This window comes from Rhopilema esculentum, chromosome 14, assembly GCF_057945365.1.
Source record: "Rhopilema esculentum isolate cy_ngs chromosome 14, ASM5794536v1, whole genome shotgun sequence".
NCBI lineage: Eukaryota > Metazoa > Cnidaria > Scyphozoa > Rhizostomeae > Rhizostomatidae > Rhopilema > Rhopilema esculentum.
Window position 1 is genome coordinate 10,455,092 of NC_142828.1, and position 25,507 is coordinate 10,480,598.

The 25,507-nt window shown below is 35.7% G+C and overlaps 2 protein-coding genes across 3 annotated transcripts in view; one reads left to right on the forward strand and one right to left on the reverse strand.

Moving 5' to 3' along the window:
• The first annotated feature begins 1,395 nt into the window (after positions 1–1,395).
• On the forward strand, positions 1,396–6,368 carry LOC135696537 (rho-related BTB domain-containing protein 2). The gene is made up of 3 exons (XM_065215958.2): positions 1,396–3,134; positions 3,646–3,868; positions 4,571–6,368. The coding sequence occupies exons 1-3, from the start codon at positions 1,617–1,619 to the stop codon at positions 4,846–4,848; spliced, it is 2,019 nt and encodes a 672-aa protein (XP_065072030.1). The 5' UTR covers positions 1,396–1,616; the 3' UTR covers positions 4,849–6,368.
• Positions 6,369–10,844: 4,476 nt separating this feature from the next.
• The window catches only part of LOC135696535 (cilia- and flagella-associated protein 46), a 50,774-nt gene continuing 36,111 nt past the window's right edge, over positions 10,845–25,507 (reverse strand). Inside the window, exons 48-62 of one of the 2 annotated variants that reach the window (XM_089112302.1) lie at positions 25,221–25,367; positions 24,842–25,021; positions 24,243–24,422; positions 23,798–23,975; positions 23,379–23,566; positions 21,766–21,893; positions 20,967–21,130; positions 16,973–17,076; positions 16,270–16,330; positions 15,589–15,624; positions 15,193–15,292; positions 14,716–14,828; positions 14,039–14,120; positions 12,317–12,453; positions 10,845–11,538 (exon numbers count right to left, since the gene is read on the reverse strand). In XM_089112302.1, the coding sequence (XP_088968428.1) occupies positions 11,150–11,538; positions 12,317–12,453; positions 14,039–14,120; positions 14,716–14,828; positions 15,193–15,292; positions 15,589–15,624; positions 16,270–16,330; positions 16,973–17,076; positions 20,967–21,130; positions 21,766–21,893; positions 23,379–23,566; positions 23,798–23,975; positions 24,243–24,422; positions 24,842–25,021; positions 25,221–25,367 (2,187 nt within the window). In that variant the 3' untranslated portion in view covers positions 10,845–11,149. Of the gene's footprint in view, positions 11,539–12,316; positions 12,454–14,038; positions 14,121–14,715; positions 14,829–15,192; positions 15,293–15,588; positions 15,625–16,269; positions 16,331–16,972; positions 17,077–20,966; positions 21,131–21,765; positions 21,894–23,378; positions 23,570–23,797; positions 23,976–24,242; positions 24,423–24,841; positions 25,022–25,220; positions 25,368–25,507 lie in introns of both variants that reach the window. The other variant, XM_065215956.2, reaches the window with a different exon arrangement.

Here is a 25,507-nt window from a genome sequence, read left to right on the forward strand (position 1 = left end):
TCTTGGCCCCTCTACTTTCCAACCTGTGTCGGAGCCCATGGTGTACCTTACGTTATAAGCATTCACGTAATAAACACTCGCATCTTACACAGGAAAATACCGCACACGAAGACAAGAATTTTCTTAAAGACACATGGAAGAAGTAGACATAATGTACAATAAAAATATAGTTGAATAACTGTCGCTTTATTGTGTATAGAACAGGACAGTTCTAAGCTGCTACATCGATATTCACGCTTAATGCCTTCACCAGGCAACTGTATCAATAACCTTTTATACCTATATGCTAATGATGATTGTTCCAGGGATGTAGGCAAGGATGCAGGGAGTTAAGGGAGATCAGTCCCCCCTCATTTCCCAAGAGGAAGATTCATAGAAAAGTTCATTTTCGAAAATAGTTTCATACTTTAGCTCAATACTTTGAATTTGAATAAAACTAACTACTTTCTGTCCAGCAGTCATCTACTTGCAACGGAAGTCAGAAAAATCCAGCTTTTCTTATTTTGTGCATTTAAAATCGAATATCAAATCGGACACTTCAGGCATATTTCGAAAGATAAAAAAGCTTCTTTCACTGTCTGTCAGTGCTCACGAAACTCAGACACTTAGGAACAAGCTTTTTTATTTGACATCAGTTAGCAGTATACCCTGGGTACCAGGTATTAGCAGTAGGGCAAGATGACAAGAGGGTGGTTTTGTATTTGCTAAAAATCTATCATAACTGATCCCAGTCTATCAACAACTTAACCCAGTTTTTCTTGAAAATTCACTGGCCTTATCTTGTACACCTTTCAGCTCTTCTAGGAAATTTTCGAGGCCCAATACAAAACGCAAAGTAGTTTCTTGTTTTGGAGACTCTTGTTTGAGATCCATATGCATTGGCTTGTAACTTAGTTTGTAGCCGGTTTCAACCCCTCTCTCCGGTCTTCTTATGCAACACCCAAAAACGAAGTGTTTAATCTAGATGGGCTGGGGTGATTTCTCTCTAGTGGCTTGCCTCCCATTCCTTTCCCTCATTCTGATTGTTTATTTGTGCATTGAGTCAACGATGCATGAATATCGTGGCCATGAAAAGATATTCTGAGAACAATGGGGAACATACTGTTTTTAAGAGAAAGAAAAACGTTCTTCAAGTGGATTACTGTTATTTTGGCGAAGCCAAAAAAGTAATTGAAATTTAAGTCAGGAGTTATGGAAGTCATTTTGGGTATCAACTTTTGTTTTGGATATTCATAATTTTTCGCAATGAAATATTCCTTTTCCTCTTGTTATTTACAAGGATCTGCTTTCGATCTATAATTAAACACTGTCTGCAATAGCAGCGACCAGCTCAACAAAAGAGTTAGGATATCAATACTTTGTTTTGTCTTTCCAGAACTGCGCAATCAAAGCATTTGTCACAACAAACAGAGCACCCGTGCTCCTGCCTCGTTTTGGATGAGACGGTGTAAACAAGTACTGCGACTTTCACTGCGAAAAGCTAAAGCCATCACCTTTGCCAAGAAAAGATTATTTCCAGATGGCTCAGATTACGTCTATAGATGGAAATTAGACACGGCCTATAATAGCAGATTGTTTCATACAATTGGCCATCTTCATGACGATGACCAACGAACATGGAGAGGAACCAAGTAATTTGGGCAGGCCAAAGCGAAGATGAAGCCTATGATGGGGACGAACCGTTGCACGCACCAGTAAAATGTGTTGTTATCGGTGATACAGCTGTAGGCAAAACGCGCTTAATCTGTTCACATGTTTATGGTCATGAAGGAATACCTTTGGAACTGATCAATAGTAAGCCCCATTTGCCTACAGTTTTTGCTATTGATCAGTACATGTCGGAACCGATTGTTCGCGAGAGAGCTCGGTACATAATTGATGGCGTCCAAGTCTGCTTGCGAATTTGGGATACGTTCGGTGATCATGATAAGAACAGAAAATTTGCCTATCAACATGCCCATGTTGTCGTCATGTGTTATTCAATCGGCATGCCAGCCTCACTGAGAAACATTAACGCAAAATGGTTCACAGAAATTCGCAAATTCTGCCCAAGAGTTCCGATTATTTTGGTAGGCACCCAGCTTGATCGAAGATACATTGCATCGAACAGGTTCAGAACGGTAGGCCATGCCCGACTGCGCTCATACCTTGCTGGACATCACGAGCCAACTATAACTCAACATCAGCTAGTACCGCCGGAGATTGGAAGACAAACAGCACGTGAAATCGGTGCTTATGGCTACTACGAAACAAGTATCGTTACAAAGTTCGGGGTCGATGATGTTTTCTTAAACGCGATCAGAGCTGCTTTGGTTGCCAGACGAAAATCGAGGCCAGTGTTGTCATCGTACTTAAAAAGAGTTCAAAGACCAATATTACAGGAGCCATATCTCCCTCCAAAGAACCAACAGCCAGTTGCTCATGTGCCTAATTCAAAACATTCGGAGGAACAAGCATCTTTTTATGGCGACAGAGAATTGGCAGATGTAATATTTCTGGCTGGCAGCAAACAAATTTATGGACATTTGCTCATACTGGTAGCCTCTAGCCCCGTCTTTGCTGCTTTGTTTCTGAACAAATCACTTTTGCATTCATTTCGTGATGTAGAAGATGTGTCTTTTCTCCAATCAAACACTTGCAAGAACAACATTGTCTTTGAAGATGGGCTCATAAATGGTGTATCATGCTTGCTACCAAGGGGATTCATATCAGTTGATACCATTAAAGATGGATCATTTGGAAGCTGTAAAGTTGTTGTTAAGATTTCAAATGTGCTGGCTGCCTCTTTTGAAAAAGTTTTGGAATTCCTTTACACAGGCTCTGTTAAAGAGCCTGGCAGCCTTTGTGACTTGATTGCTGTGGCCTCTCTTATCCAGGTCCCAGCCTTAATGGAATATGCTAACAATTTGCTAATAAAAGCAGAATTCCAAAACTCAGAAGTTATTAGGCAATTCAAAATACATTTTGCCACTGAGATTTACAGATTGTTCTATAACAAGAGCCTTTTCTCAGATGTGACATTCATCATTGAAGGGACTGCAATTCCAGCTCACAAAGCAGCCCTGATACCACACTGTCAAGTTATGGCAGGGATGTTTCGCAATGGTCATTTCCGTGAAAGTGGCACAGAAAATGTATGCCATCTAAATTATTCTATTCCTTCTGTTTCAGAACTATGAGGCTGTTGTAGCAACTTTTAAGATAAATTATTTGATAATCAAACATTTAGAATTACCAGGATCATACCAGTTTTGTGTATTCTATCTGAAAACATGTTTGAAATCATATTTAAACTTAAAGCAACTAGAAAACCTTTTTGAAAACAAACGAGTTACTAAATAGTGTTTTACTATCCCCTAACAAACACACTCAAAAACTATCCCAGTTGGTTTAAACAAATTAATTGAAAAGAAGAATTGGTCAAAATAAAAACAGTGCTTAATTTGTATTGAGCTTTTTACATTTGAATGGGTTATTATAACAAACTGCCACTTTGTAAGGGGCACTAGATCTTTGAATTCTTATTGTTGTCTATCAAACTATATACTGCAGTTTCTTTCAATGCAACGTGTGTCTTTGGATTATTTATGCAATCTTTCAAAATATGCTCATATTTTTATATTGATGTGCTCCATCTGACTACAGGTAGATTTCAATGATACAAATGTGGAGAGCTTTCTTGGTGTTCTTGAATACATTTACACAGGAAACTGCTCAGCAGTGCATATGTGTGATGCTTTTGGAATCTTAAAGCTGGCAAATTTTCTGTGCTTGCCCAGACTGGTTGCAATTTGTGAGCAATTCATTATTAAAGATACTGAGGCATCTGTTGAATGCAATGGGGAAGCAGTCATGGAGAATATATTTGGTTTGTATTCACTTGCTAGCTTATGTATTAAATAAGCATGACTTGAACTAGTTCATGGTGACTATATACTTTAGCAAAAAGGAAGTTTCGTTTAAGTAGGGTGAAGGTTACGACCAAAAGTAAATTAACTCATTACCTAAAAGTCCTTTGTTTAATGAACAAACAGATAAGTTGCTATAATGCTGGAATCACAAAGCAAGCACAGAAATTTATTTTCAGGAAATTTCCAATTTAGTATCTATTAGAAAAAGACTTAATTTGGTGTGATACCCAAGGAGTCAGTCCAACAAAATTTATGATATTAGAGAATTGATTTCATTTTCTTATAAAAACTTAATTCTACAGTACCTAAACCTTTTTGTGATTTCACATTACACATTGCTATTAGCTCTTTGTTCAAAGTTAGTTATCAGGGATACATATATATATTCTTTGCTCATTAAAAACCATAACATATTTAAGGGCACACCACTTCCCCATAATGGTAGGACTTGTGAGAACAAATGGGTTAGTGTGGCATTAGCTTGACCATAACTTAATTACTGAACTATAATTCTGCCATTTTTTCAAGGCAATCAATGTGAACTAATGCAAATCATAGTTGCAAAATAACTAGGATTTTGTGGAAATGTATTTATGTTTTATTTGTTTTCATATTTATTTTGAAAGTTTTAAAGTAGTGAATATTCATTTCCTCTCCAGATATCCTGGGTATCAGCCAGCTGCATAATGCAAGACAGCTTGAAGCTTGGTGTTTATTTTATATGACAACAAATTATAACAAGCTTTGTGAAAAGCATGCCCATAAGCTGAAGCAAATGAATGTTGTAGCATTGAAATATATAGAAGAACATCGCTGGCCTCCTGTCTGGTATCTTAAAGAGCAAGATGCCTATATCAAAGCATGTAAAGAGCTTGAGAATGAAAAAGAAAAGAAAATGAAGTCACGAAGAAAGCGCAAGTGTAAGTCATGCTTTTAAAGAAACCCATTATTTGTCTATTTTTCCATACAAACAGTGAATTTTTTACTCTTATATTTCAAAAAAATATTTCTTTTGTCTTAGTCCATTTATATATCAATACTGTAATGTAATGTAAAATGTAGAAATTGCTGATAGATATTTATATCAGCCCATACATAATTTAGATGATATACTTAATTGTCTGTATGATGTTATTGCTGCCTCCCCTAACTATCCAAACCCAGACTGCTGTAATTACTTTGCAGTAATGAAAAGACCTACAGAAGCCTGTCGTTTTTGTTTTCAAATAGGTATAAGGCAGCTGAATTGACCAGCTTAGCAGGTGCTGAATGCAGCTTAAAATCATCAATTTATCTTTTTTTTGGTAAAGCCCTTTGAGCAAATATTTAATGAGTTTGAAAACAGGATGTCAGTGTAAGACAATGGCAGCTACTTCAAATAATTGCTTTGTTTTTTATTTTTACTTGGTTCAGAATTCCGTTTTTATTTTTAACATGTTTTAAGTTATTGATTATTAATAAAATAAAACACTTGACAAAAATGCCTATTAAGCTATAGCATATATTAATATATTCAGTAAATTATAAGTCAGTTTATTTCTATGCTTTTCTTTCAAAGAAAAAAAATAACATTTTTTGAAAATATATTTGTATTGCTCTTTATTTTCAAGTTAGTTTATTCATGCATACACAGGTTATGAAAAAGCATTTCTCATACATTTAGTAAACAGTAAAATATTGCTTGATGTTGTAGTGAGTAGTTCTCTTATTTAGATATTTGTATATTATTGGTATACAGGGCTAAAAAAGTAGGCATACAGGCATACAATAATACCCAAAAATGAAGCTATCATATACAAAAATACAGCAGCAAGTGAGACCTTGTATGGTAAAACTGCCAAAAGAAGAAAGCAAAAATACAACTAAATTATAGAAACCCAAGAAATACCCAATTACCTGGAGATATGGTCACATTAGCACAGGCTCTTCCCCATCCAATCACTGTCATTTGCTCTTGGCTCATCATGCCATATCAAACCTATCCAATTTTTTCCATATCTTTCTTTAGTCATATCAAACCAAATTTTGAACATATTTAACTGATTTTGCATATTGAGAGGTATTTTCTGCTACTTTTTCAGATTATTTCCTCAAAATTAAGAGATTCTAAACATTGAATTTTGATGATATCACACTTCGGTAGTCTTTGGTTTTAAATTTTCTCATGTGATACTTGTATGCACCTATGCAGTTTTTGGGAGGTGTACGATATTGTACCTCTTCCACAAAAGTTTTTTAAGCCCTGATTTAGTAATTTCAAATATAACTTTAGAAAGTAAATTAATTGCATTCATTAGAATTTCGTTTATCGTGTAACTATCAAATAAGCTATTTTTGTCAGATTTGTTTGTTTGTTAACTTCTAAAGTTGCTACGTATTTGTCTTACCCAATGAGTCATTGTGAAGTTAGAAGCTTACTTAGTGTTAGTGTGTTATCAAATCCATAATCCTGTAGTATGTTTTCAATCTGTTTTGTGAACTCTGCAGGGAAAGGTCTATCCTTTATATAAATAATTCAATATTTGCAAGAGTGACATTTTTTCAAAGATGTATTTGTAAAAGTTTGATCAAAGTTACTTTTAAGGGTGTTCATCATGTTTGACAACAACGAGAAGAGTGCATCCTTTTGAAGTTGTAAAATCTCTGCTAAGATTTCAAGAGTTCTAGCTGCTATAACGGAGTTTTGGAATTCTATAGTTACTGTGGGAAAGGAGTTTCAACCTATGCAGCGAAATTTACCATTCCAATATTTAGAATGAATCTATAGAATTCTTCGCCCTTGTTATTAAACAAAGACAGAATTCCGATAAGTTAAATGGTTCTTTTATATTGAATGTCAAAGTATGCACATTTTGCAATTGCATTATTTTGCCCTAAGACTCTAGCGGTGATGTTACGATATCTCTGCTGTAAGTACAATAGCATGAAACTTTGTAACAAGTGACAGTCTGATACACTAAAAACGATAGGATATAGGCCCCATCTGAAATTTGCTCCCTTTTCTATTTTTAGACTGGGGCTCTTTGCCCTAGACCTTTATTGCCGGTATTATCTAATCTCAGTCTCACTTTGATAGAATAGCATGAAAGAAACTTGGTAATAAGAGACAGTTTGATACGCTAAAAAAGATAGGATATAGACCCCAACTGAAAATTGCCCCCTTATTCTATTTTTGGAGTTGGGTACTTTGTCACAGACCTTGACATACGGTAATATCGTATCTCAGTCTCACTTTGGTACAATAGCATGAAACTCTGAAACAAAAGACGCAACGCAAAATGATATGATATTGATCGTCCGCAGGGGTGAAACTACTGAGGGGGTATGGGGGGGGGGTGCTGCACCCCCCCCCCCCAATCTTCAAAAAAGCAGATTTTGTCGGGCAAATTTATGGCTGCCAGCGTATCTGTCGGGCAAATCTGAAAATTTTCTTTAGGTCGCACTTTTATTGCTACTTTTTGCCCTAGGTTGGTTTTTTAATTCATGGTCTTTCCCCCATCTTTTTTTCAATCTCCTCCCAGTTGGGAAAACAAAACAGAAACGAGGCAAGGAACAGCAACATATATACATTTCTGTCTTTCGTCCGTCCACCGATCAGCGCTTTCGTCTGGAGCTCAATGCGCACATGTTTATCTTCGCCTCGAGATGAAGTCTGAAGTATTGATCGACAGCAAAAGTATAGACGGAAAGTAAAGTGTGTTTGATGCGAGAAGGAAATGAACACTGTGTATACCCCTCCCCCCTACTTTTTGCAAAACAAGTGAGCTTTTTTCAAAATCTTTTGTTGTGATTTCTAAATTTTCCCTTGAAAAGCCCCCCCCCCCCCAACGTTCCATCCTGCCTCGGAGCCCATAGAACACTGACAGTTTTAGAAGCATCATGAATCAAAGCATGGAGGATATACCATCTCGGAATAAGTTATTGAAAAAATCAATCAATATTTTCTTTGCCAAATGTATGAAACTTTCATTCATGAAATCATACATGTTTTAGAGATTTAGGTCAGGACATTTGAAGAAGACATCATTTGGGTTTTAAACATTTCATAACATCAACAGGAACATAATAAAACTATTTACAATAAACAAGATCCAACGTGAACACCTTTTCATTACAACGTGGCGTGAACAAATGACTAATGCAACTTCGAGGTCTAGGAAAGAGTGAAGGATTAACCGCGTGCTGCTCCTTCACAACAATACATATCCATAAGGAGTTATGCCCCAAAATCTTAAGGTTTTACACTTACGGGTCGAAAGTATTGCACCCTTCGCTAGAAAATGGTCATACAAACGCCAAAGTTTTTTAACTAAAAAATTTGAATAACCCATAACAAGTAACAGGAAGTTTTAATCAGTTCAAGCGGGAAATAATATAAAATTTATCAAGAAATTGTAGTTAAGATATGAAATGCAAAAATCTTTCGAGTTTATTCTATTTCTGAACAATATCCATGATTACGAAAACATGAAAACTGAGCTTTGATGATAGGTATACCTGTAAAATACCTCCAATAAAAAACTTTTCTTTGCTTGAGGGATTTTGTTATGGTGAATTTAAATATACGTACTTTGTGCTTGGGTGTCTAAAAATATTGAAATTGCTTCCGGAGCAACCGAAAATTGAAAATGAAACTCAGAGAATGCAACTGAAGCTCTTTTTTGTTGAAACATTGTAATCTGCGTAGCTGTTTCTAAATTCCGAAATTCCCAAGCTGTGTTTTGGTGTTCCACTTTGATAAAATTGAGACCCTACTTCAATCTCTTTTTTGAATTGCTCTCTTAATAGCTAGGTGATTTAGAAAGTGAAGAAGACTTTTTTTTATAGAAAAGACAGGCCTTACAAATGCTTGCTTTTCGGAAACAAATGTTTATAGCCAACACCAGAAAAACTAGAGGCATATTTTTTGACTTAAAACAAACAGCCTAAGTCTAAAGACCCTCTCTCGGGCTTCCCGATGATTTCAGCCCTTGAGGCGATGTGCTCTAAAAATGAAGTTTATGTAGGACACGCCCTTTCATCAAGCATGCCACGCCCTTTCGTCGGGCAACTAAGCTTCATACCCCCCTAATGAAAATAGTGAAGTTTCGCCCCTGATCGTCCGTACCTAAATTTACAACTCCGTAGTCCGTCCCGATTCACTGTCTGTCTCAGAAATTTCGTTGTCACCAGGCCAGGGTATACGTAGCCTGTGTCCCATACCCCTAACTTGAAAGCAGAGGGTCTGGGTAACCGAGAGTAAAATCGCCTACCTGTCATTGGCCACCCGGCCATGGGCCCTGTCATGGTGGTGGCCTGGGCCCTGTCATGGTGGTGGCCTGGGCCCTATCATTATTTCTTCGTTATCATTTGCAGACTCATCCGCGAAATAGATTGAAGTGACCATTCTTAGGCCATTTTACACTCACTTACTACTAATTTATCGGGCATGCCATCGTCATGACATCCCTCTACGTTGTTCACGGCATCGCATACCATAGGACATTCCCTTCACCACTGTTTACAGCTCCACTCCTATAAATCATGCTGACTCAACGTCTCCCGTTCTATGCCTAAATCTTTCTTAATCACATTGCATCATCCTTTCCTCATCCCAACACCCTTAATTAGCATTTTGATTTTTATATAAAAGTACGTTAAGTTTTGAGTAATTTTAGTTGAGTTCATACCAGAATTCTACAGATAACACACTGTCTCTTTCTCTATCTGTCTCCGTGTTCTCCACACGTTAAATAAGACTCGTTGGGTTTGGAAAAGGCCGGAAAAGACACGTTTGTCGATGGATTGTTTATATACTGCCAGTGCCTACATCTATCGTTGTTCCGATGTACACTAAAATATGTAAAAAATTAACAGACAAAACCGGCTTTTATACGATCGCACTAAACGAATGCCAATTATGTACAACCGCAGTTTCCTTGCTGTCGACCAGACACCATGACGTCACAAACTGGCCTTGGTTTTCGCAAGTGCTACCTAATTTAAAACTCTGATCAAACACACTTTCGCTGGTCAAGTTATGACAATTATGGTGTCAAACGTATCGGAAAAGATGGGAAAATATAACTCTAGAAAAAACAGGAGGTAAAATTTCTCTGCATAGACACTTTTAATGATAGCAAAAGACAGGTGTAATTTTGAGACACCGTCAAGGAAACACCTCTTAACAAATTTTTGAAGGTCAGAATGTATGAACAAGGGGGTGTCTAGCACAATAGCGCCTAAGGTTGTGAATAAATTAAATTTAAAAAAGCCTTCTCGAAAACTGTGGAAACCAATGCGGCCATTTATAGGAACCGTCGAGTACAACGTTATCTAAACCATAATGTCATATCATTATTATTAAAAGCAGCCACAATGTCCCGACCGAATGAGTCAGGCTTTTCAAATGAAATTGCTTTCTTTCATTACACATTCCCCTGAGACCGCATATTTGATTTCTTATATGCATGGATGAAGTGTCATCGGATGTCAATAGTAGTTTGAACATTTTCCCCAACAATATAACACATTCTTATCTGATTCAATCAGGTTTTCTACTTTGACGATTTAGCTGCCGCGTGCTCCCAAACGTCCTACTAAGTACCAATAATGGCCCAAATTCTTAGTTTTGTTCCAGATCTTTCGTTTCATAATCTAGGATTACCTGAGAGATATCAATAATTAAGAGATATAACCCAAAAATCTCTCCACGTTTGCAAATAAAAGAGGGAAGAAAGACGAGCACCTTTGCATTGTAATGACAACTGCTGAAGGCCTAAACCTAATAAAATCATCGCTAAAAGGTTTTTACGATCCCTTGAAGGCAGCAGGTGTAAAAACCACTGCATGTCATACTTTACAACCTCCCTGAAATTGTTTGTGTAGAAACTCTCCTAACAACAGCTCAATCAGCTATCAAAAGCAGATAAACATCAAACGAAACGAAGGAGATCTTCAAGAAATACATCAGGCGAAAACCCTTGATTTCAGGTAAATCTCGCTACTGTCAGATTAAGCCTTATTTAATTTACAGCAGTTTCTACGAAAGATACTCAACATACACCTTTATGGGATGAACTGAATCTTTAATTTGCAAAGATAACGTCATGAATGGCACAGAATGAGAATATCACTGTATGAAACAGCATTGACCCTCGGAGAATTTCCAAGAATCATCGAGGAACTAAATCTGAAAGCAAATTATAGTTATATGCAAAACGTTGAGAACGACAGTTGCAGGCGTACAAAATTCCCTTTCAGGAACCACCACTTTGCAGTGTGGTAGTGAAGTTTGGCAAACCATACAAAACGGTATTATACAGCTCAAATGTAAACAGCCGGCGAGTAGGGTCCCCTGTCGCAATACCATCGCTGCCTTCGTTTTGCTCATTAATTATTGCATCTGGTTTCAGCTTGCTCAGTTTCTCGCCCCTACCTTGACTACCCGCCGAAGAGACTTTATTACTTCTAAGGCTTTCTGGTCTACTGCTTCTGTGCTGGAGAATTTTCCGCTTTCCTTGGCTAGAATTAGCTTTTTCCGAGATGGAATCGTCTTCATGTGCAACTTTTTGTTTCGCAGATCCAGGTGATGTACATCTGGAGGACTGTAATGCCTGTCCGACAGTATTTGTCTTTTCGCATATACCTTTAACACAAAAATGTTCGAAACACATGACCAAATATTGCCTACCTGTATCTATTGGCGTCATATCAACATTCATGTAACTAGCAGTTAATCGTTTAAAAGATGCAGGAACATCAACCAGAAGCTCAAGCTTAAAGAACTCTGCAAGGGAGCATTCTCTGGATTAAAAATTCTACTAGCCGAATTTCAGTTCACAGTGAAATTTGTCCTTGGAAATAAACTCCATTACACTTGATAACATATTCAGAAACAGTCTATAATAAAAACTTTTGAAAAGGAAACCGTTTTGAAGTAAATGTTTAATGTAGTGCTTCTTTATGTTCCATACAAGCAGTTAATGGTATGAAATTTGCGCTGATTCTCCCAGAACAAAGTGTTCTTTGGAGAACAACACTTCCATTAACACAAAACCTTCGGAATTTGATATGGCAAAGCTGCGGTCTACTCCGCCAGATGGAATAGATTAAAGTCTTTGATTTTGTCAACATGACTTACAAAAATATCCTAGGTTGATATTCAATGACAAATTATGAAAAACATAGCAAAGGAAATTCAGAATGACTAACAAAAATTGACCTTATGGGGATTACCAGGAAAAATCCCCTTCCGCGGCGTATTTCAAAAACATATTCAGTAGCCTCTGATAACTTTCAAGTGTCTCCACATTAATGAAGAACAACTATAAAGTTCAAATGAAAATTGTTAAAACTGCCATTATGTTTTAATCAATGTCAATGAGAAACATAGAGAGAGATGCAAGGAAATGAATGGACGGTACCTAAAATGAGATGGTGTAATCTCTCCTTGTTGTTGTGAGCCTCGCATTGCCATTGGTTTAAAACAAGGCAAGGAGCCCCGCAGAGGCTCAAAAGTATTGCAGTATCCAGAGGCCTTTCAAGAGCAAGATCTGCCGGACTAGAAAAAATTTTCTATCAGTAATTTTTACATATACAAGGGGCGGGACGAAAAATTTTTCGTGATGTTTATATTTACGTTGATCACAAAGCTGCGCTTTCCAACTGATACTTTTTATTAATAAGTGGCGGATTAAGAGGGGGGCAACTAGGGGCAGTTGCCCCTCCCTTACCGAGTTGAAGTAAGTCTGGTGCCCCTTTTTTGTAAATTGTGCGCCCCTTTTTAAGACTTATAGGTTAATTTGCTTCAAGGATTACCTCAAAGTATACAACAATTATTGTGAAAATTTCCTTGCAAAGTGAATAAAGAGCCTTCTGTCAGTAGTTAGGGTCTGAAATTGTTGTATACAGCGTACACTCGTCAACATTTTTCACACCCGCACTACCAACTGCCCCTCCTTCAAATTTGCTCTGGATCCACCCCTGTTATTAATCGCATGTAGAATAGCTCTTCTCTCACAACGAGAAAGTGTCCATGATTTTATGTTCCTTTGGAGATTAAACCCAAATAATTTCCACAGATAGCTACGAATTTGATTAAATCAATTTACAAAGCAATCCCTAAACTAAAACTAAATCTCTTGCGTCACATATTACCAGCAAATTGATCTTTGTGACCCTAAAGGCAGAATTACTGAATATCCTAAATCGCGCCTCTTATCTACATGTGCATTTTCAATCACAAGGCATTTTATGAAATGCAGTAACAGTGCTACAGGTATTAAGGAGATTTTAAAAATGAAATTGCGAGGCGTGGGATAGCCTCCATTAAGATAAGAACCTCGTGGTTAGGTGACTGTACAAATTGTAATACAAGACGAAGAAAGGAAATATATTGTGGTAACAGACAGCCGTCCCTTGGTTTCGATAATCAGTTTGTTTTAGCATTAAATTTTAATCATAATGCAACTGACTCCTGGATCTTTATATTTACATTTACTCAAATTTAGCGCGACGTTATGTAAACTGTTCGTCGAAATCGCTATTTGATTTACATCGTACTACGAATGCTTAAAAAAACATCGATTTAATAATAGAATGAACGTTAATAGATTTGCGTTTCATTTCTTGTGGATAACCATAACCATAAAGTTGATTTTATTGGTTGTGGTTTAGCTTTAAGCTTTTCTACAAACTCAAAGCATTCAGGAAAATAAACTCTGTTTTGTCTGTCTGCAGCCGTAGAAAAATAGCGAGAAAGTAAGGTTAACAAAGGAGTTGTACTAAAATCGGCCTTATCTCATTTCAGCTGTCCTATAATTTTTTATCGCATAACCATACAATTGAATTTTGTGAGATTCCTAGTCTAAATAGCAAGATAACTAAGAACAAGAGCCGTATTCATCTCTTAATATTCAAAACGTAGGTTTATCCTCTCCTGGTTTGGAAATTGGGCGAAAGCAACGCTTTTTCGTGTGTGTAGATGTTAACTGCAAACACCGTGGCTATGAAACATCTATTTTATCTACTGCAAGCAAATAATAAATCGAAATAGTATCATTAATGTGAAAAGTCTCTAGCCATGAAATATTAAGATTAATTGCAAAAAACAATGAAAAATTTTCAGAGATGCTGAAGTAGCTTACCTCTTCTGGGCATCTAGTTTTCCTTGGTTTAGAGCACTAGTGATGGTTCTCATGTTATCCATTAAAAGAATCAAGTGACAGTCTATTAAAAAACAAATATAAAATTGGAAAGGGCCACCAGTATTACTGACAAGAAAAATAGCACTTTCTACACAGTAGCTTGAATAGAAAACTTTTGAAAGGGTTGATCAAAGCATCGGTCAGAGTGTAGAATCTTTTGCAAACAGTATTGGTTCGAAATAAATCATCTATTATCAATGAATTCTATTATAAAAATGAATGAAAAATATATCGACAAAACTTTTTAGCAGTTCTCAAAAGGAATTGAATTATTAAAATACGTCTATCTAGGACTTTATTAGAAACACTTGAACAATTTTCATTATAGTTCAGTCAAAACCAACTTTGCAGAAAATTTGATGCGACCGTGATTTTTATAGGGGTTTTTTGTGTTAAAGAAGGAGATAAGTGTATTTGATTATCATACTGACGGTCGTTTAAGAAGTATTTATGTCCCATATTCTACAGTGAAAATAATCAAAACTAGAGGTCATTTTTTTCAAGGAAGGGAGTAATGGTTGTTTGGAGTAATGTTTGTAAGTTTGCGGACACAGATAAAACCCGCTAGGGCAAAAAAGTAGGTGAAATTTGAAAAAAAGATATTGCTAACATCCTACCATTTAAAGAGATTGGAGCCAGCAGGTGAGGAGGAATGTGGGCTAGCAAATTCTCGGAGCCATAAAATATCCAACTCTGGCTTTCTTGTAGGAATTTCTGCATCTCCGTAACGCTGATTCGAAAAAAATAATTCTTTAAACCACCCATTTGGTTGCCTTTACATACTTTTAACTCGTTTTGAAACATAAAAACAGAAACTGCCATTCGTACAAAGGTTGGAAAGCAGAGAATAAAAATTAATGAAGATCAAATTGAGCAAGAAAAAAGCTTAAAAAAATCCGACATGCAGGGAAATTTTTTAAAATTATGATAACAAAACAGCTGATTTGAAGATATATCCGAAAGAAATTGCTGGTGGGAGGAATGGCTAGTGATGGCTAGAGAAGGAATGGCTAGAGAAGGAATGGCTAGTGATGGCTAGAGAAGAAATGGCTAGACAAGGAATGGCTAGTGAAAGGAAAAGCTCAATAGCAAACCTTGGAATGTCATCATGACCGTTAAGACTTGTCCACTTAGCAGCTTTGTTTTTCAATTGTTGGACCAACTCTAACATCACAGTACTTGGAGCGTCTTTATCTGCAAAGTCCCAGATGTCATGTTAGGCAGAATTCCTTAAAATAGTACCAACTTAGCTTTATAATGAAATTAAGGGTCTCAATACCTTTTAAATATGCAAAGGAGAGAGTTCATGAAATTTTCTAAATGAAGTTATGTTATTTTGAGCAAGTTTATGGTGCTGTTGAAATCATTTCGCTGATGTAAGAAATCTCAGATTGGCTGCAAAATTTCCCAAAAAAGATATTTAGATATGTTAGAAAGGCAAAAGTAGAAAACTCTTTGTACATTCATAATGAGAAGAGTCAGAAACGCACCTCCTGAAGGCCATTCGCAAGAGGGGTCCACAATATCTGGCAATAGTTAAAGCAAACGTCTTCTAAACCTTTCAATTCGTCTTTTTCCAAGTCTTTTTCTCACTCAAGAATACAGAATTAATGACATAAAAATCTACTTTAAGATATAGTGACAAGGAAGGGCACTATCAAATACAATAAGTTATGTAATATTAGTAAATATGCTACAAATCGGCTTAAATATGACCACGTGAAAACAGGCCCTTTTCCCAGAAAACTTTGTTTTGCTTGAAAAATCTTTGAACCAAGCCAGAACAGTAATCCACTTGGAAACTCGGCTCCTTCCCTTTGTATATCGAAGTCATTTCGCAACTGATTTAATAAATTTTCACTTTTATGTGGTCGCTTGTGAAAAATTAAAAAACAGTTTAATATGAACAGATTAGATAGAAACTATTAAGTCTTAAAATTTATGTGATGACTCCAAACCAAGTCAATTTGTACGCATTCTGTTTTGAATCGAATGATTGAAGCTACCCATCCGTCTAAAAATTAGCTGAAAGTATTAAGTAACAAGCGGGAAAATGAGGGTCAACGAATAACTAAATGATAAGAAGTGAATAGTAATTTACTATCTTATGTTAACATATAGCTAAGCTGATAGATATGTATCAGAAGCAATGACAGTTTCGAAAAGGATACATCTCAAATTAGAGAGGTCGAGGTATATGCCATCTTTGCCAAACACAAACTCCTTCATACCCTTAAATAAAACGTACATTAAGTTAGAAACGAATGCCGCCCTCTGCCGAAGAAGCAAAACTTTTGGGTCTATCACATTGTGATTCATCACCTAGTACCATACATTAAATCATATAGTTTCTATCGGTGTAAGTGGATGTACAACAAATTTTGAAAAGCTTACCTTCAGTGTATATTGAAAAACCTGTATAAAACGCAACTGAGTATCATAATTTTTGAGGCAGGCACGTGCATTTAATTTAAAAATCAAGGCATGCTCAAAAAATGTTTTTTTATTTTTTGAATCCGTTATGAATTTAGGTCTTTCAATATGCTAAGGTAGAAACGATCTTCCTTTAAGAAATATTTCGGTTTTGTTAATGTAGCCTTTTCACGTTTTCTAGCATATCCCATTTCTAATTGTCGTGCAATCTTTACAAAGAAAATGGTGTTTTCAATCTGTATAAAGAAAATATTAAGGGCAACGTTTGCATGCATTTATCGATGCTATCAAATGGCAAGCTATAGGTTATAAGTTAAGTTGAGGTTAAATTATCTAATATTAATATATAAGTTAAAGCTAATATAAGTTAAATTATCTTGTTCTATAAAGGCAGTTGTCTCCCATCGTGCTGTTTTTTGGCCATAACAAGAGTTGAATTACCTTAACTTTCCTGTTATTTCCCATCGCCTTGTCTGATTTTGATTTGGTATCACCTTTTTCTTTTTTGGCAACTTTGCTTCTGTCACCATTGCCATTTTGTTGCTCTTAAAGAAAACGCAGATTGTAAGGGTAGATAATTATATTATCCAGAAGAAGTAAATTTCAGGAATTTACGACAAGAGACTCGAATGGCACCAACCGTGCAAAATTCCTCATATGGGAAAATTGGGAGCAAAGAAAGTTCTATTCGATTATAAGCCGTGGCTTACAATAAATTTTTGGCACGTTTTGCTGCAGTTTATATATAATCTAGGTGAGAAATACTTCTAGATGAGGAAGAAATACTCTTCGGCGCTATTGATGCTCAGCTAAATTGTTGTTGATTGGAATTCTAATATCTAATTTTTGGTTTAAGTACATAATCAGGACTTATAAGTCTTTGTGTCCGTCATTTCAAATCAAGTATCTTTGCATGGTGTTGTGGGTGAGACCTATAGTCAAGGGCGGCTTTCATTCTTTATGCAACCAATGTGGTTCAGCTTCTGATTGAGGGCTTATAAACAAGGGCGGCTTATAATCGAAAAAATACCTTATCGGTTTCTGCTTGCTGAAAATTCAGAAACCTAGTTCCTAAGTTGTTAAAAAATTAAAATTCACAAAATATTTTGCGGGAAATTATTAAAATGATAAAACAACATTATTTCTTTATTTGGCTAGTTATATCTTTCTTATCAACCATCATTTTGGGCAAGCGATTTTCATGGTTTGGTAGAAAATGGTCTTCTGGCTTGGTAAGATAACAGCTGTATTATGATGGTTCTAAGAAGAATTCCAGTGTCATTTCCCAGAAGCTTGAGGTTAGCTTAAATGCGTCTGTTCATCGTAACAACGTAACTAGGTTTTGTCAATCTTATGTAGACACTCCGTATAAGTTGGTACGGATAGTAATCACTGAATCAGTTAGTATACTAATCCATTTCAAAAACCGATATTGGCATTCTTCAAATACAGAGATAATACTATATAGAGGGAATGAAAAATAACTAATAGTCATCATGAATATTCATCACCTTATAGCTAAATCTATATGATTGTCTGATATTCTTGATAGTCTAATATTCATCATGATGATCTAATATTCTTATATATGGTCGTCTAATATTCATCATTAAAACTACCTTATCGCTAAATTAAGTAAAATCTGTATCAAGTTTAAAAATGTAATCTATAGAAAATCAGTATCTACTACTAAAATCTTTTTATGAATTTCAAAAAAATTTGCCCGTAAAACCCAAAAGTTCCATTTGATATTCTAGATTTTGCGCCTAAGATTTTAAAGTCATTACTTAATTTTTCAAACTTTGCGTCTAATATTTCAAAAGAAGAATCTAATATTCTAAAATGTACGTCTGATATTCCTAAATCTGCCCCGGATATTTCAAAAGTTGCATCTACTATTCTAAAATCTCTGTCTAATATTCTAAAATGTACGTCTGATATTCCTAAATCTGCATCTGATATTTCAAAAGTTGCATCTACCATTCTAAAATCTCTGTCAAATATTCTAAAATGTACGTCTGATATTCCTAAATCTGCATCTGATATTTCAAAAGTTGCATCTACTATTCTAAAATCTCTGTCTAATATTCTAAAATGAACTTCTGATATTCCTAAATCTGCATCTAATATTTTAAAATTTGTGTCTGCTATTATAAAATATTTATCTAATTTTATCTAATGTTCGAAAAATAATCCAGAATCTGTGACTGATATTTAATTCCATGGAAGAACGAACAAGGCTGGTAAAAACATTTGGCAGCAGTTTATAAAACCGAAAATGATTTACCAAGGAATAAATTCAGAAAGATTATGCTGTTCTATTTTTACTCTAGGTAACGGTAACTACAAAAAGGCTTCATAAAGTCCCATTCATATAAAAAACCGACAACAAACAGAATAGCACATTGTGCATTCAGCACTATAGTTCCTAAGGTGAAAAGTTTTGTTCCATAACACCAAAGAGACTTTTGAGAAATAAAAGATTCTAAGTTGATTTATAGAAGAAAAAAACAGATATTCCACTGTGCGTATACTTTGATATGTTAAGGGAAATGAAAGCTTTCACCCTTCCTTCATTATTTGTGGAATCTCCCGTTAGGACATACGAAGGGTTTTCTTGCAAATCAGTTTCAAGCAAGGTCAAGATTTTTCAAATCTCTTTTCTGTCTTTGATTCACTTGATTTTGATACTCTGATTCTTTTCACACAGTATGATTTCATTAAAAATATTGTACTTTTATATAATATAGAGCGCTTCTATAATACAAAAAGTTTTTGTTAGGTTGGTGTTCGGCTGCATCAAGCATATCTAATAGATTTTGTGGCTTGTTGATCCTTTTGGATACGGGTGGCTACTATCTTTCTATCGTTAATTCAATATGACAATTTGGAAAACTGCTTATCTTCCAGATACTATCTTCAAAGTCTTATCCCTATCTTATCACCAAGAACAGGCCAGGAACAGCCGTTTAAGTCTGTTCTGTCTGCGCAGTAGATATTTTTGTCTAAGAAGTTATGAGATAAAAATAAGCAACTTCAGGCTACCAAAAAGCACTTTAGAATACAAAAATAGAAGAAAAATAAAAAATAAACAGATACTAGCAGCAAAGACATCACAATAAGAACGAAAAAAAGGCAGTAAAATTTTAGTAATTATTAAGGCCAGGTATTGATAAAAATACTGAATTTTGAAAGAAGGGAATGCAAGGAAGTTATCCGCTTTTGACTTGGGGCTCCTTTAGAGTGACGCTGGTCCTTTGCTGCCGTAAAGTTTTCAGCAATGTTTTCTAGGGGCATGACGACCAACACTTTGTCCAGCTACACATTCAAACCACAAGTTTTTGCTCCATTGGAAATGGATTTCTCTCCCCTTTTTAGCTTTTAAAGATAAAATGATTGTCGCTGCTATCTACATTTTCATTCTAAGATTGTATTATAGTTTTTAGACACAGGCGTCATCCAAGAGTCACATTTATTACTCCCTACAAGCCAGAAAGTAGATTAGATTCAAGTTTACTTTTTATCTACCACAGGCATAGTTTTAAAATCTTTTTCATACTAAGAGTCAGTAACAAATCAAGAATTATCCCACATGGTTAAAGATAACAATAGATAAAGGATGTTTTTGAGGACAGACGACGAGGACAGTATGACTCTAAGCGGAAAAGTCTTGTTAATAACTGCTATGTCAGTCTTACAACTGCTAACGACAGTCATATTATGTTTGATCAGTCTTTAAACAGCTAATTACGTTCTTACTATGAACTGCTTTCTCAGTCTTATGGCTGCTAGTGACAGTCGTATTGCCAATTGCATTATCAGTCTTATAACCACTAATAACAGTCGTATTTCCATCTGCTAATGAAAATCTTATTAATAGCAAAAATATCCGTTCAAAAACTTAACCAAATATGCATTTCAAAGTGATAATCAATATAGTTGAGCCTGTTGTACATCGTTCAGCCACCATCAGGTCACCTGATGACGACTTGTGCTTGAAATGTTGTACTTATCTTTTATTCGTGTACAAACTCGTTATTTAATTAATGCATGTTAAAGCATTTTTACTATCACTTTGCAGAACAGACTAGGCCTATTCCTATTCTCAATTTTTGTATGATGGTGGAAAACTCCATTTTTCCAAGCTAAGTTTCCATTATCGTTATGTCAATTGGTCAACGGTTACCTCTTAAACAGGTTGCAAATTTTTGCAGTAGATGTAACAAAAATGTAAAGCCTGACAAACCCTTTATAGATTAAAGATTATATATCATGGCTTTTCAAAGCAAAGTACTGAGAATTCAAGGACTAGGTCAGAAATTCGTACTTATGTATTGAATGAACATTTTTCAAATGAACCTACCCATGATGTTTGTTATCCATTCGGAGTTTTCTGAGCATTGCAAATTACCTTAATTATTATAAATTGAATTACCTGCCAGCTCTCCTTGAGTGATCCTGTGATGAAATATTTGCAAAGAAAAATCTCTCGATATCGACCTAATGTCACTGTTGGCAAAGACAGGCAACGCTTCCAAAGGCAATTTGTGGAGGTCTGCGTCAGCAAGTATGACTAGTCTTTCCACCGCCGGCTCTTGCCTAAAAACAGTGGCATTTGTTTACAGTAAAAGTTCGATTTAGGCCGCAGTTTTAGCCCCTTTTCTCTCTCTAAACGCCCTTTTATAGGTGAAACTTGAAGTAAGATTTCCTTAGAAAGAACAAGGAAGAGAGTAAAAACAAATGAAAAATACTCATGGATAATAATCCCCCTGCAAAAGTTCCAAATTCACGTGTGCTTCAATAATTTAGGCCATAATCCCATAACAGCCCCAATGTCTAGAAAAATCCGTACATGTGAAATCGTATAGATGAATCTTTCCTGCTGTCATTGATTAAATAAGATTCAAACTAAACAACTTGAAATGATACATAGCTTTTAGGCAAATATTAGATGTCTGCAGCATAAAACAGAAATAAGTAAAAATAAGTCATCTTGAGGAAGCCCTATCCTCTGAAACCCTTTTTTGCTTTAGACACCTGTCCTAGAACCCCCTCCCACAATTAAAGAAACCCCTAGCGTGGATATCAGGGCATCTTTTTGGGTATTCTTTTCAATAACATTTGAAAGTTATTCAACCTTAAATCTAATCAGAAGTTAAAAATGTGCAAAATTCTATTGCAGAATCGTTTGTTATATGCTTGCTGAAATAATTCAATACGCAGACAAAACATACGTCAAGGATTCCTGCAGTTGTGGGATGATGGTGCCACAGTATGCCTCCATTGCCACCACCATCTCATCGAATCGCGTCTGAAGCTGTTTTTCTTCATTTTCAAGCTCGGCTTTTAGAAATAAGGTTTCCTGAATGACAAGATACCGTTACAAATTAATATATAAATGAAAATATAAAGATAAAAAAATTGATTTGAAGCAAAGTTTCAATCACATGAGATGAATGGAAGACAGGATTCCAAACGATACAAAGCTAAGACGCATTTCAACCTTGTCATCAGGTCAATGTGAGAAAGGTACTTTTTATAGTGAGTTTGGAACGAACATAATTTTGAATAAGTATATTTGAAGGGTAAGGGTCAGATCTGTAACTGGGTGAAATGTCTTATTAAAGATTAATGTCCACAACCCAAAACAAACTTTTATTGTTCATATCAAGGTGCTAGTTGAAGCAACATTAACTTGGCCGATATGTTTACTATCAAATAGCAAATCAGAGGGAAAAGCTAGTTAAAGGTAACTATGTTATGGGTTAGATGGCGTAAGAATTTGCCCTCAACAGTGAATAGTATTTGGGTGAATCAGCTCGTTGTAAAGAATCAATATTTATTTATAAATCTCATTAAGATGCTATGAAGATATCTGGGATATAATCAAGTAGGCAAGTATTTCAGTTCTCAAATTTTGCAACAAGCAGACAGACATACAGGCAAATTTCAAGGCCATCAAAACTTAATTTGAATTTACACGCAACTGTTCAAAAGCCGAAATGTATTTGGTCAAAGTACAAGATTACATAAAGAGAACGAAGATGTGATATTACTTAAAAAGTAGGAAATCCAAAATATTGTTCATAGAGGATATTGTTCTAAAGAAAGTAAGAAAGTTTAATCTCATTGGCGGTCTAGGTAAAGGATAACAAGGGGCTGAGAGTAATGAAGAGTGTCATTATTTTTCATTAATACTATTAACCCAGGATAAGGGATGGCTATTCCTAAAAACGCGATCAGCTTGTAAGATCTCTGGAGCTGTTTCAGCCCTCAGAGTACAAGAAGAGTTAAGGTTATTGTGATGTATTTATCGCAAAGAAAAGTGATATTTTCAGCTCAACTCGCTGCGAGCAAACTCCGCAACCAATTGAAAAGGGGTTGGTTGATCGGGGATGATTTCAAAACAAAGTCCTCAGTAACAAGGACCTGAACAAAGAAGTAAAAAGACAATTAGATAAGCAGTCTGCATACGCACACAAAGTTCACAATAATTAAACAAGGTTCCTTAAGAAAACTTGTTACGAAACGCCTTCGTGACAGTTTTGGCTTTTCTTTGTTAGTCAAAAGACTTCTGAAATTCAAGAGAAGAAATCAAGGCTTTTTCGCCTTACAAAAAGAGGACTGGACTATACAAGCTGTCAAGGATTTATCAGTTAAGCAATAGGGAAGTCGTGTTTGGAGGTTGCTTCATAGGATGCTAATTACCAACAAACCACAAGAAGAAAGACAATTTCTTTATCTCACAAAGAAGAAACAATATCAAATAAGAGGTCGGTAAGGGTCAAAATTTACAAAGTGATTACAAAACCAAAACGCTGACTGCGGCCTAAGACTATAAAATCACCTTTGAGATTGAGTTCGAAGACCGTTCGACCAACCCAAGCATTTCCTTTCGCTTCTGCGTCTGTTGCTGGAAATAATTTTTGTGTAGCAAAAAACTGGATACATCGTTTTTGAACTGCTCAGCCATAGCGATAAGACTAAGGAGGAGTTCTTGGCTGACTGGCGTGCTGCAAATATGGGATCGATTGGCTGCTGGGAAAATAAAGAAAATCATTCTTAATTGATGATGATAATAACAGTAGTATTAATAATTACAAAGACCTAATGAAAATAATAACACTATTAAACTAGAAATGTCAACATGATTATAGGTAATAGCCGATTAAGATGATTACAAAGATTATCATTATGATTATTTTTGTGAATTCGAAAAATGTTGGTGATGACTGCTGCAAGCTGATTAGACGGTTTGAATCTCACCTCCAACCGTCTGATCCTTCTTCTTCCCTGTTGGCATGCCTACCCTAGGCTTTTCAAGGACACCTGCATAAAGCAAGGATTTATCCGGAGAATGCTGCAGTATTACAAAAGTTACTGGAAAGGGTATTTCTTTAGTGATGTCAACATGATTGCGAGAGATATGCAGTCTGCGCCAGGCCTGGAAGAAAGAACGGAATTCACAATTTATTTGCACATATCGTTGAAAAAGGAAGATTTTTGTTAAATTAAGAAAACATGTTCAAGTAGAATCAGAGAAAAATATTTGGGGTAATAAATTTCTGGTGAAATATTGTCTGTTTCGGAGAAACTTGATAAAACGTCGGTGGTTGAAGAAATATTAGACGAAAAGAAGGTTGAATTACAATTTTAATAGGCTTGCGGAAAAGTTTGTAATCTGCAGGCATATTAAAAGTGAAATTATTACCTCTGATTCTGTTTGGAGGAGTTCTAGATTGATTGCACGAACACCAAGAGAATCATTGGAATTCACCGCCATGTCATTGAGGCTCTTTCTCTGTTGAGTTAGGCCAGCTATACGAGATGTGTGCGGATCCGTCAACACTCTTTGGGCTGTGTCACTTAGAGTGATTGCTGCAGAGGCACTCTTTAAAAAAATTCAAAACGATCAGTTTAGACTGTTGAGAGTCAGTAATTCTTCATCTCATATATAATATTTCTTTATCTAGACCTTCTGTTCAAATCAAAGAGAATTTGAAAATTTTTGAGAAAAGCCATACTTTGCTTCCACAGAAAAAACGACTTAACAAGCACCCCTTGGGCTCAAAATCGTTACAGATCTCTCGGAAGTGCGGAATGCCATAGTATGACAAGGCTTTAAAGTTTATTTTCTATTAGCTATTATCATTAAGCAATATTGTAGGTGATAGAGTTTGCAAATCTTTATCAAGCAAAATAAAATTTTAAGCTGACAAAAGTTCATGAAATTAGAAATTATTGTAAATATTTTAATTTTATAATAAGAACTAAAAACCAAAAGCGAAGAAAATAGAAAATAATCAATACCTGGTACAAAGCCAGATAATGGAGGGAAGTTGCCGGATCACGATTACCAATGCACTGTACTATTGAGTATGACGCATGCGCAATGATGTCCTTGCAGCCATTTCTCAGGCCTATTTGACAGGCTTGGGTTAAGAACTCAACAGCTTGAGTGATAAACATAGCATACTCTGCGTAGTTTTTCTAAAAGATACACATGTAAAAATGAAATTCGAAATTTCATAAGCGGCGGAGAAGGTTGAAATGTAGAAAATTGGAATAAGCGAATTTTTATTTGCCAAGATTCTCAATATCTCACTGATGTCTTAATTCAAGTCTGGAAGCAACCGACAACAATTTCAATAGACTGGGAGGAATTGCTGATGTTGCTAAGCAAACAAACCTTAATTTGCAAAGCCTTCTGTCTTTTCCTTGAGTCCATTGAAGATAGCACATCTAAATCAGTTAGATTATCTACTGCTTCACTGTCATCAAATTTTTCAGTTATTGCTATGTTGGCCACACTAGCCTTCTCGCTTCCTGGCTGCAACTGAGGTGTAAAATAAAGATGATATACGTTTATTTAAAGCTGAGATGAAATTAAATAAGCTTTAATCAAACAGAAAATATTGACAAAGTTTGACAAAGAGTAGCTCTTTATATCAATCGTCTCATTTTTACATCAATCAG